This window comes from Heteronotia binoei, chromosome 5 (assembly GCF_032191835.1).
Source record: "Heteronotia binoei isolate CCM8104 ecotype False Entrance Well chromosome 5, APGP_CSIRO_Hbin_v1, whole genome shotgun sequence".
Classification (NCBI taxonomy): Eukaryota; Metazoa; Chordata; class Lepidosauria; order Squamata; family Gekkonidae; genus Heteronotia; species Heteronotia binoei.
Genome location: NC_083227.1, coordinates 10038060 through 10055479, shown reverse-complemented (window position 1 = coordinate 10055479; position 17420 = coordinate 10038060). Strand labels below are relative to the sequence as shown.

The following is a 17420-nucleotide window of genomic DNA, read 5'->3' as shown; positions in this document are numbered from 1 at the left end:
ATGCAAGATATATGCACGAGGAAGCAGAAGACGGTCAGTTGCTCGAGGGCCTTATAGGAGCCCTCCGGGAGCCTCCGAGGACCTGCCTACCTTAGGGACCATCTCTCCCCACATGAACCCCAGAGAGCACTGAGGTCAGCAGGGAAGAACCTGCTGACTATCCCTGGGCCAAAAGAGGTAAAACTTCAAAGCACCCGTAACCGGGCTTTCTCCGTGATGGCTCCACAGTTATGGAACCAACTTCCAGAAGAAATGCGAGCCCTGCGGGACCTTGAGCAATTCCGCAGGGCCTGCAAGACTATTTTGTTTCGAATGGCCTTTACAGACTAGAACTGCTAATCAAGTTCGCCGCTTAGACAATAGCATAACTTAATTTTTACTGTTTTAGAATTTTAATAGCTTTTAATTAATTATGATTTAAAATGTGGTCTGTATTATGTATATTGAATTCTGTTGTTAGCCGCCCTGAGCCTGCTCCGGCGGGGAGGGCGGGATATAAATAAAAGGTATTATTATTATTAATTTCGGCCCCTGAACTGCATGTTTGACACCCCTGGTTTAGAGAGTCTTCTCCAGAATTAATTAGGTGATCTCCCCTCTGCTTTTGCAGGAAGCGACCAGGGATCTGACACCAAGGGTGGTAAGTGTGTTATTGCAGGGGTTGGGAGTCAGTTGCTAAATGGTTGTTGAGACAGACTCTGTGGGTGGGGTTAGAGCACAGATTCTGTGCTAGGGTTAGAGCCCCAGTTGAGTTCCTCTCTATCCCTGTAGTCGGTGACTTGATTTAGTTGGAAGTCTTTCCACTCTGGATCCCTTGGCATGGCACCCTGCTTTCTGCTTGTGGCCTGATTTGAACGGGGGACAGGGGTGAGATGGCACCCACCTTAGCGAAATACTAAGAACATAAGAGAAGCCATGTTGGATCAGGCCAGTGGCCCATCCAGTCCAACACCCTGTGTCACATAAGAACATAAGAGAAGCCATGCTGGATCAGGCCAGTGGCTCACCCAGTCCAACACTCTGTGTCACATAAGAACATAAGAGAAGTCATGTTGGATCAGGCCAATGGCCCATCCAGTCCAACACTCTGTGTCACAGAAGAACATAAGAGACGCCATGCTGGATCAGGCCAGTGGCTCACCCAGTCCAACACTCTGTGTCACATAAGAACATAAGAGAAGCCATGTTGGATCAGGCCAATGGCCCATCCAGTCCAACACTCTGTGTCACAGAAGAACATAAGAGAAGCCACATTGGATCAGGCCAACGGCCCATCCGGTCCAACACTCTGTCACACAGGGGCCAAAAAACCCAGGTGCCATCAGGAGGTCCATCAGTGGGGCCAGGACACTAGAAGCCCTCCCATTGTGCCCCCCCAGCACCAAGAATACAGCACACCAGATGACCTTTCTCTCGCTCTTTCTCTTCTCCCCCCCCCAAACTCTGGTTTTGATGCATGTTGACATTTCCATGGTGGTTTCACTGAAGACTCTTGTTCTGTTTCTTTTTTAGTTCCAATACCTGAAGCATTAGAAGAGAACAAGGAGGATCTACTCAAGAGAGTCTGAGGATCCGCTGTCCCACAAAGAGCTTCTGCCACCTTCAACTCTTGTTTTGTGCCATCTCATCTTCTCTCTGGCAGCGGCTTCTGGTTTCCATCCCTGTCGCTTGGATTTTTTTAGGGAGTTTTTTTTTCTAATGAATTCGGGTTGATTTTGCTCTGACATTTGAGCTGTCAGTATTAATGGGAAATGAACTTAAATATTTGCAACATATTCAAATCCTTTTTAAAAGATAAATTCTTCAAATCCTTTTTAAAAGATAAAAGATAAATAAAAGATAGCCTTTGCTTAATCTGACATATCATCGGTGGTAATATTGACGCTGTCTGGGTTTAGGGGGTGCTGTCTGAGTTCCTTCCTCCTCCAGTCTCTTTCTTACTTTAAAGTAATACATGTATGTAATACATATGTGTGAACTGTTGTATCTATTGAAATAAAATGAGCCAGAGTTTGGGCTACTTTTTAAAAAGCTTTTGGTTGAACTGCTGTGATGTCATAGAAGGTTTACAAGAATCGTAGTGTTCAGGCTGTGGATGCGTTATCAGGAGAAAGTGAAGATCATAATGTCTGCATAAGGAACGAAAGGTCAGCTCAGTGAGGTGAGAAAGTCCATGCTGAGGGTCTGAGGAGATGAATGGCACCAAAAACAGCAGATTTCGCACCCAGAGCCTAGTGGGAGCAACAGAGCCATTGTCTCTCAGGAGCCACTTCTGAGTCCATCCAAGGCCAGGTTACTACTGGCAGTAAACTTCTAAGTCTTGAAATTGTCATCGATTTCTTCCTTCCCTGAGTGGAGTATTATCTGCATTTTGCCTCAGAAATTATAGATGTACATTTTCCTTTGTAATGATCCGTTTTGTTGAAATAAAGAGCTTGTGGACTTCTCGCCCCATGCCTGTCTCTGGTATTTTCTTTCCCGATAAGCACAGAAGCTTCCGATATGCTCAAGTTCCTGAGAATATTTAGGGTTTGTAGGCTCTGAGGGCATCCAGACCTCATCTCCTTCCAATGCCTTTTAAAGAGAGCGTCACATTGAGGGATTGTTATTATTATTTCATTTATAGCCTGGCTGGGCCTCCAGGTGGATGACGTATGATAGAAAACTCTCTAGTCAATTGATTACAAGAACTTTAGGGGGAACGGTGAGTTTGTTCGTTCTGTCTTACCCCATCCATCAGAGCAGCTGTAAAAAACTGGCTACCCAAAAAGAATAATCACAACCAAAAACACTTCCAAGTACAAGAATCAAACTGTGATAAGATATAGTGAACCTACCTATTCACTCCGGTCATCTTCAGAGGTCTTTCTTGGGGGCCCCCGCCAACTGAGGCTAGGCAGGTGGGAACCCAGGAAAAGGGCCTTATTTGCCATGGCCCCAAAATTGTTGAACTCGCTGCCCTGTGGGAGGTTCATCTTTCTCCTTCCTTCCTTGCCCTTTGTCAGTGGATGAAGACATTGTTTCTTTCAACGTTCTTTTATTGAGCTTTCTGGTTTAGCTGCCTCAGCAGCCGTATTTTCGCCAAAAAGTTTTCATATCAGTTTTGTAAATAAAACTGGCTCCACTCCCAGCGCCTTCTTAAAAAGTCCTTCCTGGCCTCCCCAAAATGGGCACATCAGGAATCCTTCAGCATCTTCTGGAAGGTTATTCAGTAGGGACAAAACCACCATGGACAGCACCTGAGTGGGTGGAGGCAGAACTGCTAGAAGTGTTTCCAGGTGAGCTGGAGAAAAAAGACTATCCTGTGTGATTTACCTCCAGGCCAGGAGGGAACCCGATCTAGTCATCTGGGGTGGAGTTCAATGGTGCTTGTCACAACCTTGCCCCTGGCTCCACCCCCAATGTCTCCTGGCTCCACCCCCAAAATCCCCACCTATTTCTTGAACTGGACTTAGCAACCCTATCTGCACAGCCAATCAGATGTCAAAGGGCAGTCAGAAGCCCCCCCCCCCCCCCCCCGGGCAAAAGCTACATCTGACCCTACCCACTTATCAAAAAATTTGGTGGGTACCAGGAAAAGTGTTGGCAGGTGCCCATGGGCACCCCTATGGAGACCCCTGCCTTAGAAATTATTCAACTTCTAACAGGCTTCCATTACAGGGCTTTATTTGTAGAAAAAGCCCAGCAGGAACTCATTTGCATATTAGGCCACACCCCCTTGCACCACCATTTCACATAGGGATTTTTGTAGGAAAAGCTCAGCAGGACCTCATTTGCATATTAGGCCACACCCCTGGCACCAAGCCAGCCGGAACTGCGTTCCTGCTCAAAAAGCCCTGCTTCTACAGCCTCAACACCCAGTAAGCCCCTCTCATGCAGAGGGGTGCACTGCTCACCCCACCAGCCTGCCCTTTCTCCAAATCTGCACTCTGCACTCTCTCAGAGGTAAAGCTAACTCCCCCCTGCAGTCTGTCTACATGGCCCCACTTAGATGTGACAGGCATCCCCTGGGGCACCAGCCAGGTCACAGGGTTACCAACCTCCAGGCACGGCCTGCAGTTTTCCAGGAATTACCTCTGAGTTTCTAAGACTTACAGCAAACAGAGCCTCTGGAGAAAATGGGGGCTTCAGAGGTCAAACTCTATGTCTGCTGGACATAGATTCTTAATAGATTTCCCCCTTCCAAAAAAAAATCCTTCCTTACTATAGGAACCATACTTGAATAGCCAGGAATCCCCCGACGGGAGTTGGTAACTGAAGTTTCCGTTTAAACTCTGCCACGGCATTATTTGCAGGTATGCGCCTCCCTAGTGCCATTTCCGGGCTCTTGCAACGTCCCCTCCCTGCTGCCCCAGAAACGATGGGAAAGGAGCGGCTTTTGCAATGCCCCATTCAAAGCCGTTTTCTCCAAGGCCGGCGGCGACGGATCTGCCCAGCAACCGCTGACGAAACCGAATTGTCCTTTTCCTATTGGCCAAATACCCTCCATCGGGCCAATCGCGGTTCTTGCTTCGGTTTCCTCTCCAGCAGCTGACTTTTTTGCAGCCCAGCTCCGCCGGATCGCGATGGGGCTGCTGCTCCGGCGCCTCTTTCTCCTGGGAGCAGTGGTTGTCTTCCTGGGGGGCTGTTCTGGTAAGTCCTGTCTGGGGTGGGTGGGGTGTTTAAAAGCCTCTCATCCGCTGGAGAAGGTGAGCAGAATTTGCACCCAAGACAGGGCGGGCAATGCGTTTCCGGGGAAGGGGGCAGAAGAGCCGTGGAGCGTCCCTGATCAAAGCACTTTGAAAGCCCCCCTTCCTTTAAAGCCTGTGTATTCTGTGTGTAAGAGCCCCGTGGCGCAGAGTGTTAAAGCTGCAGTGCTGCAGTCGGAGTCCTCTGCTCACGACCTGAGTTCGATCCCGGCGGAAGCTGAGTTCAGGTAGCCAGCTCCAGGTTGACTCAGCCTTCCATCCTTCCGAGGTTGATAAAATGAGTACCCAGCTTGCTGGGGGGAAAGTGTAAAAGACTGGGGAAGGCAATGGCAAGGAAAAGGAAAGGTCCCCTGTGCAAGCACCGTCGTCTCCAACCACCCTGTAAAAAGTCTGCCGTGAAAACATTGTGAAAGCAACGTCACCCCAGGGTCGGAGACGACGGTGCTTGCACGGGGGACCTTTCCTTTCAGAGGAGGTAGAGAAAGTACTTTTTCATCCTTTTCATAATACAAGAAGTTAGAACAGATCAAAGGAAGTAATTCTTCACCCCAAGAGTGAGTGACACATGGGCTTCACTGCCGCAGGAAGTAGCGTCAGCTACAAGCATAAACACCTTCAAGGAGGGATTGAATAAACATCTGGAGCAGAGGTCTGTCAGTGGCTATTAGCAACCAAGTCTCTAGATCAGCGGTCCCCAACCTTTCTGGCACCAGAGACCGGTTTTGTGGAAGACAATTTTTCCAGGGATGGAGGTGGGTGGGGAATGATTTCAGGATGATACAATTGTGCACTTTATTTCTATTAGTTTCGTATGGTGGTTAAGTGTGTGGACTCTTATCTGGGAGAGCTGGGTTTGATTCCCCACTCCTCCACTAGCAGCTGCTGGAATGGCCTTGGGTCAGCCAGAGCTCTCGCAGAGCTGTCATTGAAAAAGCAGCTTCTGGGGAGAGCTCTCTCAGCCCCACCTGCCTCACAGGGTGTCTGTTGCGGAGGAGGAAGGTAAAGGAGATTGTGAGCCTCTCTGAGACTCTGAATTTCGGAATCCAATATCATCGTCTTATTACTACATTGTAATATGTAATGAAATAATTATACAACTCACGGCCCATATGCTAACAGGCCGTGGACCGGTACCGGTTCATGACCCAGGGGTTGGGGACCCCTGCTCTAAATGGAACCCTCTGTCTGGGGCAGTGATGCTCTGCATTCTTGGTGCTTGGGGGGGCAACAGTGAGGGGGCTTCTAGTATTCTGGCCCCACTTCTTATTACTTAAAGACTACCGGTGGGGGGAGGGACTCATTACCTCTTTAGGCAGCCTATTTCTCAGCTGAGGGGGGGTGGTGGGGGGTGGGCTCCCTCTGGGAATCCTACCCCCCCAGGGAAAGTGCATGCGCAATACATAGCCTCTCCTCTCCCGGTGTAGTGAACGCCGCGTGGTCACTGTCTGGCTATGCCTGGCAGATGGTCACTGCAATGGCCTCTCCTGCATTACTGCATCCGTAGCAACACCTTCTCGCTGGTCCCCCCCGTTTTCACAGAGTTTGCTACGTCATGGTGCGACCGAATTGTCCGGCGGTATAACCGGATGGGCAGGCTGGGCCCACCAACCTCGTCAGCCTAAGAGAAGGAAAACTCTAACATCAAACCCGGGCAGATAGAGCTCGTTAATGTAACACCTACCACCTGGAGGACTCACTGCCGGCGTCCCGGCTTACTGGGCCATGGCAGATGACCCCCAGGTGAAAGGTGGAGCCAGTACCGCGCACACTGCGCTTCACCTAAAAAATTCCTCTGCGCAGGCCTGAAGGGCATATCCACACACACAACCCACAACGCATCAAGTCCTGCAGCGATAGGCAAGGGGCGAAACGGCAGGTGGAAGGTGCCACTGGAAGCCGCAGTCCCGATCCTGCATGTAGGCGGTTCAGGATATTGGTCGCCTGATGCTAACCCGGAGACGAAAGCATCTTTCGGCAGCACCCTGAACGACCAAGCAGCCTTATCTAGGGACAGCACTGCTTGCTCCACACGGAGAGGGGCCTAGAAAAGGTGGCCTAAACAAAGCTCGTCTCCCCCACCCCAGTTGGCTAGCCGCGGTCAACTTTTCCCTGCAACCGCTGTGGCCGGACCTGCCTGTCCCACATTGGTCTTGTCAGCCACCAGCGAGCCTGCAGCAAACGTGGACTATTGCACCCTTCTTAAATCTTCGTTCGCGAAGCCAAGCCGAGAGAGAGAGAGAGAGAGTCTCAGCTGAACTACTCTTACTGTAAGAATATGCTCTCTAATATCCAGCTGGTACATTTCTGCCTCTGATTTAAATTTAATGCTTGCAAGGCCTCTCTCCTGCAACCCACAGGAACAGCTCCCTGCCCTCTTCTAAGTGACAGCCCTTCAAAGACTTAAAGAGAGCCATCATGTCGCCCCTCAGCTTCCCCTGAACATTTTCAAATCCCTCAGCCTTTCTTCCTAGGGCTCTCGTCGCTCTCCTCTGCACCCGCTCCTTTCTGTCCACATCCTTCTTGAAGCGAGGCCTTCAGAACTGCACACAAGACTCCAGGTGCGGCCTGGCCAATGCAGTGTACAGCAGGACTAGGACATCTTGCGATTCAGATGCCATGCCTCTGTTGATGCACCCCATGATCGTATTAGCCTTTTTTGCCGCAGCATCACAGTGACTGCTCAGGCCCTGGTTTGGTGTCTGCCCTTTGCTGCACCCCTTTGATTCTTCTTCCCTCTCTTCCTTTTCAGGCTCTTCTTCACATTTCCTCCATAATCTCTACATGGTGTTTTCTGAGCCTGGCCAGGAACTGCCCCAGTTCATGGCCATGGGCTACGTGGATGGCCAGCTCTACATTAAGTATGGCAAAGTCATCGGTCAAGCCCTGCCTCAAGTCCCCTGGATGGGGGAGATTCAGAAGGCGGACCCCCTCTACTGGGATGGCCAAGCCCAGATTGCTCGGAACACGGAGCCAGTGTTCAAAGTGAACCTGGAGGGGGTGCGGAGTCACTACAACCACAGCCTTGGGGGTGAGTAGAGGGGTGGGGAGCACAGATTCTCCCATGGAAGTGCTCAATAATACTCAATAACATCATGGTAAACAGCGCCCCATGGCACAGAGTGGTAAAGCTGCAGTACTGCTCACGATCTGAGTTCAATCCCGGCAGAAGCTGGTTCAGGTAGCCGGCTTAAGGTTGACTCAGCCTTCCATCCTTCCGAAGTTGGTAAAATGAGTACCCAGCTTGCTGGGGGAAAAGTGTAGACGACTGGGGAAGGCAATGGCAAACCACCCCGTAAAAAATCTGCCGTGAAAACGTTGTGAAAGCAACGTCACCCCAGAGTCGAAACCGACTGGTGCTTTCACAGGGGATTACCTTTATCTTTATAGCAGCCCCATGGTGCAGAGTGGTAAAGCTGCAGTACTGCAGTCCTAAGCTCTGCTCACAACCTGTGTTCAATCCCGGCGGAAGCTGGTTCAGGTAGCCGGCTTAAGGTCGACTCAGCCTTCCATCCTTCCGAGGTCAGTAAAAGGAGTCCCCAGCTTGCTGGGGGGAAAGTGTAAAAGACTGGGGAAGGCAATGGCAAACCACCCCATAAAAAGTCTGCCGTGAAAACGTTGTGAAAGCAACGTCACCCCAGAGTCGGAAACGACCGGTGCTTGCACAGGGGACCTTTCTTTTACCTTTCTTCCTTTTTAACAGCGCTAATCAAGAATGAATAATAATGCCATCTAGGGATTAAAACTGTATACCTTTGAGATGTTTTCATAATTGACAGTGATTTTATTGCAACAATTTAATTTTATGTTGTTTTAATTGTTGTTAGTCGCCCTGAGCCTGCCAGGGAATGGCGGGATGTAAATATAATAAAATAAAAATAAATAAATAATAGAGAGTTGGAGGGCACAGATCCCACCCACCCATTTCCTCCCTTCCAGATGCAGAAGGCGAAGGGCTGCTATTGGGAAAGAGAGGGTCCTTCTAGCCATGAATCTCCTTGTTGAATCCCGTGTTGAGGGAATGGGGACAGGGCTGCCACAAGTAGGAGAGAAGGCCAGTATGGTCATTCTGAAGAGCCCCATGGCACAGAGTGGTAAAGCTGCAGTACTGCAGTCCTAAGCTCTGCTGACGACCTGAGTTCGATCCCGGCGGAAGCTGGTTTCAGGTAGCCGGCCCAAGGTTGACTCAGCCTTCCATCCTTCCGAGGTCGGTGAAATGAGTCCCCAGCTTGCTGGGGGGAAAGTGTAGATGACTCGGGAAGGCAAGGGCAAACCACCCCGTGTCTGCCATGTAAATGTCGTGATGCAACGTCACCCCAGAGTCGAAAACGACTGGTGCTTGTACAGGGGACTACCTTTATCTTTAAGCCACTGTGTGTCTCTGATTCAGAGAAAATGGCGGGGTATAAATCTGCAGTCATCTTCTTCTTCTTTTGGGTATCTGACAAAGGGAGTTTTGACTTTCAAAAGCTTATATTCTCAAAATGTTCTTGGTTTCTTAGGTGTGATGGGACTCTAATCTAATCCACTGTCTCTCTTAGGGTTCCATATCCTACAGGGGATAGTGAGCTGTGAACTCAACCAGGATGGGAAGCTCATTGGAGGGCGTTACCAGTATGCCTACGACGGGAGGGACTTCCTGTCCTTCGACAAGGAGACCCTCACCTGGACGGCTTCTGAGCCTCAGGCTGAGATTTCCAAGAGGAAGCTGGATCCGCTCCTGGCCACTTCCCAATACCTGAAATCCTACCTGGAGGAGGAATGCGTTGACTGGCTGCGAAAGCACCTGAAATATGGGAAGGAGAGTTTGCTGAGGACAGGTGAGGAGAGGCAGAAAAGCAGACTGCAAGAATCTTCTTGGCATGGTGTCACTAGGGCTGAGAGGGGGAGGTATTTGTGAATTTCCTGCATTGTGCAGGGGGTTGGACTAGATGACCCTGGAGATCCCTTCCAACTCGGTGATTCGATGAATGTTCTTCAGTTTGGAGCCAGTTTGGGGTGGTGGTGAAGTGTGCAGACTCTTATCTGGGAGAACCGGGTTTGATTCCCCACTCCTCCACCTGCAGCTTCTGGAATGGCCTTGGGTCAGCCATAGCTCTAGCAGAGGTTATCCTTGAAAGGGCAGCTGCTGTGAGAGCCCTCTCAGCCCCACCCTGATCACAGGGTGTCTGTTGTGGGGGAGGAAGGGAAAGGAGATTGTAGGCCGCTCTGAGCCTCTGTCCTTGAAAGGACAGCTGCTGTGAGAGCCCTCTCCAGCCCCACCCACTTCACAGGGTGTCTGTTGTGGGGGAGGAAGGGAAAGGAGATTGTAGGCCGCTCTGAGCCTCTGTCCTTGAAAGGGCAGCTTCTGGGAGAGCCCTCTCCAGCCCCACCCACTTCACAGGGTGTCTGTTGTGGGGGAGGAAGGGAAAGGAGATTGTAGGCCGCTCTGAGCCTCTGTCCTTGAAAGGGCAGCTTCTGGAAGAGTTCTCTCAGCCCCACCCACCTCACAGGGTGTCTGTTGTGGGGGAGGAAGGGAAAGGAGATTGTAGGCCGCTCTGAGCCTCTGTCCTTGAAAGGGCAGCTGCTGTGAGAGCCCTCTCAGCCCCACCCACCTCACAGGGTGTCTGTTGTGGGGGAGGAAGCGAAAGGAGATTGTAGGCCGCTCTGAGCCTCTGTCCTTGAAAGGGAAGCTGCTGTGAGAGCCCTCTCCAGCCCCACCCACCTCACAGAGTGTCTGTTGTGGGGGAGGAAGGGAAAGGAGATTGTAGGCCGCTCTGAGCCTCTGTCCTTGAAAGGGCAGCTTCTGGGAGAGCCCTCTCCAGCCCCACCCACTTCACAGGGTGTCTGTTGTGGGGGAGGAAGGGAAAGGAGATTGTAGGCCGCTCTGAGCCTCTGTCCTTGAAAGGGCAGCTTCTGGAAGAGTTCTCTCAGCCCCACCTACCTCACAGGGTGTCTGTTGTGGGGAAGAAGATAAAGGAGTCTCTGATTGTAAGATGCTCTGAGTCTCTGATTCAGAGAGGGGCCGGATATAAATCTGTAGTCTTCTTCTTTCTTCTTCTCCAGTATCCCTATCTCAGAAAGGACATTGCAGAGCTGGGAAACCAAGAAGATCGGGGATTGGAGCACCTTCCCTTGGAGGAAAGACTGAAGAGTCTGGGGCTTTGCAGTTGAGAGAAGCAGGAGTAGAATTCTAGCAGGAGCTCCTTTGCATATTAGGCCACGCCCACCTGATGTAACCAATCCTCCACGAGCTTACAAGGCTCTTTTTTGTATGCTCTTGGAGGATTGGCTACATCAGGGGTGTGTGGCCTAATATGCAAAGGAGCTCCTGCTAGAATTCCACCCCTGGAGAGAAGAGATGACTAAGGGGAGGCATGATAGAGGCTTATAAAATTGTGCACGGGGTGGACCAAGAGCACTTTTTTCTCCCAAAAGACCAGAATTTGAGGGCATCCGATGAAGCTGATGGGCAGTAGGTTCAGGACAAATAAAAGGAAATACTACTTGACACAGAGAGTGATTTGAAGGTGGAATTCACTGCCAGAAGATGTTGATGGTCTCAGGAATGAACAGCTTTAAAGGGGGATTAGATAGATTCATGAAGGAGAAGTCTCTCAAAAGCTGCTAGCTGTTATTTTTAATGGCTGCTAGCTATAGTGGCTGAGGGAAACCCCCACATTCAGAGGCACTAAAAGCCTCTGGATGCCAGAGCCAGGAGACAACATTCGGGGAAAGACTTTATGCCCTATTGTTGGCCCTCACTCAGTGGTAGGCCACTGTGTGAGACAAGAAGCTGGACTAGATGGACTATTGGTTTGATCCAACAGGGCTTTTCTGATGTTCTTATGAAGGCCTCAGCTTCTTTGCCCTGTTGTTGGCCCTCCAGAGGAACTGGTTGGCCACTGTGTGAGATGGGAGGCTGGACTAGATGGACCCTCCCTGGTCTGATCCAGCAGGGCTCTTCTGATGTTCTTATGAAGGCCTCGGCCTCTATGCCCTGTTGCTGGCCCTCCAGAGGAACTGGTTGGCCACTGTGTGAGACAGGAGGCTGGATTAGATGGACCCTTGCTGGTCTGATCGCTCAGGGCTCTTCTGATGTTCTTCTCAGGGGAAGGCCTCTGCCTCTCTGCCCTGTTGCCGGCCCTCCAGAGCAACTGGTTGGCCACTCTTTGAGACAGGAAGCTGGTCTACATGAACCTTCACTGATCTGATACCTCAGAGCTTTTCTTATGTTCCTCTGGCAGCAATTCCATTTGCGGAAGAGGGGGCACTGCTTTCCACCCCTCTCTCTCTCCCTCCCTCCCCTTCTTCGCCATTTGCTGATCCCTAAAAACAAAATGGGGGGGGGCTACAGCTGGAGGAGAAAGGGGCAATCCGTCTCTGTAAAGTCTTGTATTAATTCAAGCCATTGCAGCCACACGGGCTAATGCTTCCGTTTCCGCAGAGTCTCCGGTGGCAAGAGTGACGCTCAGGGCCGTCCACGATGGCTGGGAGACCCTCTTCTGCCAAGCCTATGGCTTCTACCCCAAGGAGATCGACATCGTCTGGGAGAGGGATGGGGAAGCCTGGCACCAGGACACGTTCACCAGGGGGCTTGCCCCCAACTCGGATGGGACCTACTACACCACACTCAGCATCAGCATTGACCGCAAGGAGAGGGGCCGCTTCCGGTGCCATGTGGAACATGACGGTCTGCCAGAGCCTCTGTACCTGGCCTGGGAGGAGCCAGGTGAGACAGCGCGGGAGGGGGGGCTCCCTTAGGGGTATAGAGGGCTAGCAGAGTCTGGGGTGTTGCTGAGCTTTTTTTGAGCAGGAAAGCAGTTTCGGCTGGCTTGGAGTCAGGGGGTGAGGCCTTACATGCAAATAAGTTTCTGTTGAAACAATGGTGACATCAAGGGGTGTGCCCTAATATGCAAATGAGTTCCTGCTGGGCTTTTTCTACCAAAAAAAGCCTTGTGTAAAACAATGGTGGTATCAGGGGGTGTGCCCTAATATGCAAAAGAGTTTCTGTTGGGCTTTTTCTACAAAAAAGCCCTGTGTGAAACAATGGTGGCATCAGGGGGTGTGGCCTAATATGCCAATGAGTTCCTGCTGCGCCTTTTCTACAAAAAAAATAGCCCTGGGGATGTGAAGGAGGAGGGTCTCTGAGTAAAGAGAGAACACATCCCTTAGCTGGGTCACGATTCACAGCTGCACGACCCAGTAGGAACCTGCTTTAGGTACTAAGCAGATGATCACACTGGAAACCAAAGCATGAGAAGGAACAACATGGCCACTAGCAAGCTGCCTTGAGCCATGAGGAGAGGTGGGATAGAAACATTTCAGTAAAGAAGAATAAGAATAGTTTTTATAGCCAACTTTTCTCTGCCGTAAGGAGTCTCAAAGCGGCTTACCAGGGCTATTTTGATAGAAAAAACCCTGCAGGAACTCATTTGCATATTAAGCCACACCCCCTGACATCACCATTGTTTCGCACAAGGCTTTTTTTGTAGAAAAAGCCCAGCAGGAATTATTGTGCATATTAGGCCACACCCCCTGATGCCAAGCCAGCTGGAACTGCGTTCCTGTGCATTCCTGCTTTTAAAAAAATGGCCCTGCAGCTTACAATTGCCTTCCCTTCCTCTTCCCACAACAGGCCCCTTCCGAGGTAGGAGGATGGGGCTGAGAGAGCTCGGAGAGAACTGACTGACCCAAGGTCACCCAGCAGAGCCAGTTTGGTGTAGTGGTTAAGTGAGCAGACTCTTATCTGGGAGAACCGGGTTTGATTCCCCACTCCTCCACTTGCACCTGCTGGAATGGCCTTGGGTCAGCCATAGCTCTGGCAGAAGTTGTCCTTGAAAGGGCAGTTGCTGCGAGAGCCCTCTCAGCCCCACCCACCTCACAGGGTGTCTGTTGTGGGGGAGGAAGGGAAAGGAGATTGTAGGCCGCTCTGAGCCTCTGTCCTTGAAAGGGCAGCTGCTGTGAGAGCCCTCTCAGCCCCACCCACCTCACAGGATGTCTGTTGTGGGGGAGGAAGGGAAAGGAGATTGTAGGCCGCTCTGAGCCTCTGTCCTTGAAAGGGCAGCTGCTGTGAGAGCCCTCTCAGCCCCACCCACCTCACAGGGTGTCTGTTGTGGGGGAGGAAGGGAAAGGAGATTGTAGGCCGCTCTGAGCCTCTGTCCTTGAAAGGGCAGCTGCTGTGAGAGCCCTCTCAGCCCCACCCACCTCACAGGGTGTCTGTTGTGGGGGAGGAAGGGAAAGGAGATTGTAGGCCGCTCTGAGCCTCTGTCCTTGAAAGGGCAGCTGCTGTGAGAGCCCTCTCAGCCCCACCCACCTCACAGGGTGTCTGTTGTGGGGGAGGAAGGGAAAGGAGATTGTAGGCCGCTCTGAGCCTCTGTCTTTGAAAGGGAAGCTGCTGTGAGAGCCCTCTCAGCCCCACCCACCTCACAGGATGTCTGTTGTGGGGGAGGAAGGGAAAGGAGATTGTAGGCCGCTCTGAGCCTCTGTCCTTGAAAGGGCAGCTGCTGGGAGAGCCCTCTCAGCCCCACCCACCTCACAGGGTGTCTGTTGTGGGGGAGGGAGGGAAAGGAGATTGTAGGCCGCTCTGAGCCTCTGTCTTTGAAAGGGAAGCTGCTGTGAGAGCCCTCTCAGCCCCACCCACCTCACAGGGTGTCTGTTGTGGGGGAGGAAGGGAAAGAAGATTGTGAGCCGCTCTGAGACCCTTCAGAGTGGAGGTCGGGATATAAATCCAATATCTTCATCTTCTTCATGTGGAGGAGGAGTGGGGAATCAGACCTGGTTCTTCTAGATTACAGTCCGCCGCTCCTAGCCACTGCACCATGCTCTGTGTTTGCATAGGTTGACGGCCAAGCTAGATATTATGGTGCCCACAGGTCCAACCTGTGGACTCCAACACCATTTTGAAGATGAACTTGGTTGTTCGTGGTGCCCTGGAATCATTCTCTCTTGTTCCCTCACCCCTGGGGCACCTTTTGAAATAATGAAACCGCCATTTTAAGTCTGACCTGTGGAGGCTGTTAACATGTGGGTTGGCTCCTACTGAGGTCAGTAAACACTCTGGGAGGGAGAGGGAGTCAATACAAAAACGGACTTCTGTAGTCTTGGGAGAAAGGAGAGAGCCAGTTTGGTGTGGTGGTTAAGTGCGGGGACTCTATCTGAGAGAACCGGGTGTGATTCCCCACTCCTCCACTTGCAGCTGCTGGGATGGCCTTGGGGCAGCCACAGCTCTGGCAGAGGTAGTCCTTGAAAGGGCAGCTGCTGTGAGAGCCCTCTCCAGCCCCATCCACCTCACAGGGTGTCTGTTGTGGGGGAGGAAGGTAAAGGAGATTGTGAGCCACTCGGAGACTCTGTCCTTGAAAGGGCAGCTGCTGTGAGAGCCCTCTTCAGCCCCACCCACCTCACAGGGTGTCTGTTGTGGGGGAAGAAGGGAAAGGAGATTGTAGGCCGTTCTGAGACTCTGTCCTTGAAAGGGCAGCTGCTGTGAGAGCCCTCGCCAGCCCCACCCACCTCACAGGGTGTCTGTTGTGGGGGAGGAAGGGAAAGGAGATTGTGATCCGCTCTGAGACTCTGTCCTTGAAAGGGCAGCTGCTGTGAGAGCCCTCTCAGCCCCACTCACCTCACAGGGTGTCTGTTGTGGGGGGAGAAGATATAGGAGATTGTGAGCCCCTCTGAGATTTAGAGCGAAGGGCGGGGTATAAATCCAGTGTCGTCGTCATCGTCTCTCAGTGGAAGAACTCTTTTCTTGCATGCAGAAATACTCACTCTCCCATTTCCAGCCAAAGGATCTCGGGGGCCTGGGAAAAGTTTTTTCAGAGGGCTCTTGTCAGGTTGAATAATTAAGTTATTTTCCCATTGCAGCCTCAGTTTCCAGCATGGGTCTGATTGTGGGCATCCTTTTTGGTGTCCTAGTTGCTCTTTTACTGGGAACTGGAGTCCTCTTCTACGTCAGTAAGTCAACAGGGATGGGCTTGACTGGGAAGACTGCGGGCGTTCCTCTGTGATTGTGGGGTTGTCGCAGGGCCCCTGGCAGTGGCAGGTGGTACTCCCAGATACGGTGGGCACCCGCAACCCCTCCCCACGGAATGGCATTCAGAACTGGCGCCAGGGCTGTGGCTCGGGAGCCACGTGTGGCTCTTTCACCCATATTGTGTGGCTCTCAAAGTCCCCACTGCCCCATTGGGTGATTAGAGATGGCATTTCTCTCTTTAAATTACTCCTTCAAGCCAAGCCAGACAGCAACTTGGAGAATGCATTTAAAGTTAAAGTTGCTTTCTTTCCACGTCTCCCTCCCTCTCTCCTTTCCTTTCCTTTCCTTTCCTTTCCTCTCCTTTCCTTTCCTTTCCTCTCCTTTCCTCTCCTTTCCTCTCCTTTCCTCTCCTTTCCTCTCCTTTCCTTTCCTTTCCTTTCCTTTCCTTTCCTTTCCTTTCCTTTCCTTTCCTCTCCTTTCCTCTCCTTTCCTTTCCTTTCCTTTCCTTTCCTTTCCTTTCCTTTCCTTTCCTTTCCTTTCCTTTCCTCCCCCTTCCCCCTTTCCCCCTGTCCCGCTTCCCCCTTTCCCGCTTCCCCCCTTTTCCCTTCTCCCCTTTTCCCTTCTCCCTTCCCCCCTTCCTCCCTTTTCCCTTCTCCCTTCCCCCCTTTCCCCCTTCTCCCTTTCAACATCTGATGTTCATGTCTTGTGGTTCTCAAACACCTGATGTTTATTCTATGTGGCTCTCATGTCAGGCAGGTTTGGCTACCCCGGGCCTAGAACCTCCCTCACCGGGGCAAGAGGTTTGGTCCTGTTTGGCGCTCCAGGGGCAGCCAGAAGGGAAGGGAGGGGAACAGATAAGCCCAGGCCAGGTTCTCATGTGGCTTCCGGGCCACAGTTTGGCCACCCCTGTTCTAGTCCCATATCTCCCTGCTCTGATGTTTGCGGTAGGGTATCTCTCTTCCCACTCACTTTGACCAAGAGTTGCCTAGAGGAGTTTTTGGAAGTTAGTTAAAAGGGGACTGGAGGGGTATCTGCCAGAGGTGGGCATGGAGGTTGGGAACCCAAGAGGCCGGCTTCACTGCAAAGGGGTGTGGATGGATGGCCTCTGGGTATCCCTCCTGGGTCTGACGTTTGGGTTCTTTCTCTGCAGAAAAATGGCAGCAAGGGGATGGCTGCGCTACAACACCAGGTCTATGATGCCTGTTCCTCTTTGGATGCTACTTCAACAGTTGGATGCTGCTTCAGAAGCAGCTGAGAGACACCCAAGTTCCTTCTGAACAGTTGAAAAGGTCTGCGAATTGCAGTGCTTAAGAACATCGGAAGAGCCCTGCTGATCTGACCAATAGCCTGTCTAGTCCAGCATCCTGTCTCACACGGTGGCCAACCAGTTCCTCTGGAGGGCCAAGAACAGGGCATAGAGGCCGAGGCCTTCATAAGGGCATCAGAGGAGCCCTTCTGGATCAGACCAGTGCGGGTCCATCTAGTCCAGCATCATCCTGCCTCACACAGTGGCCAACCAGTTCCTCTGGACAGCCAGCAAAAGGGTATAGAGGCCGAGGCCTTCATAAGGGCATCAGAGGAGCCCTTCTCCATCAGACCAGTGCGGGTCCATCTAGTCCAGCATCATCCTCACACAGTGGCCAACCAGTTCCTCTGGACAGCCAGCAAAAGGGTATAGAGGCCGAGGCCTTCATAAGGACATCAGAAGAGCCCTTCTCGATCAGACCAGTGAGGGTCCCTCTAGTCCAGCATCATCCTGCCTCACACAGTGGCCAACCAGTTCCTCT

General features: G+C 51.7%; 1 protein-coding gene and 1 pseudogene across 1 annotated transcript; both read left to right on the top strand.

Moving 5' to 3' along the window:
• Positions 1–1568, top strand: part of LOC132571670 (class I histocompatibility antigen, F10 alpha chain-like) — a 34758-nt pseudogene extending 33190 nt beyond the window's left edge.
• Positions 1569–4559: 2991 nt separating this feature from the next.
• On the top strand, positions 4560–15667 carry LOC132571669 (major histocompatibility complex class I-related gene protein-like). The gene is made up of 5 exons (XM_060238462.1): positions 4560–4632; positions 7438–7716; positions 9227–9505; positions 12112–12396; positions 15525–15667. Exons 1-5 carry the CDS (start codon positions 4566–4568, stop codon positions 15665–15667), a joined length of 1053 nt encoding a protein of 350 aa, XP_060094445.1. The 5' UTR covers positions 4560–4565.
• Positions 15668–17420: the final 1753 nt, after the last annotated feature.

Bases quoted from the DNA above. Each gene is read 5' to 3' on its own strand.
- LOC132571669 (XM_060238462.1), top strand. From the start codon at position 4,566: ATGGGGCTGCTGCTCCGGCGCCTCTTTCTCCTGGGAGCAGTGGTTGTC. The intron at 4,633-7,437 runs GTAAGTCCTGTC...CTTCCTTTTCAG, and splicing joins CTTCCTGGGGGGCTGTTCTG to GCTCTTCTTCACATTTCCTC. The intron at 9,506-12,111 runs GTGAGGAGAGGC...CCGTTTCCGCAG, and splicing joins GGAGAGTTTGCTGAGGACAG to AGTCTCCGGTGGCAAGAGTG.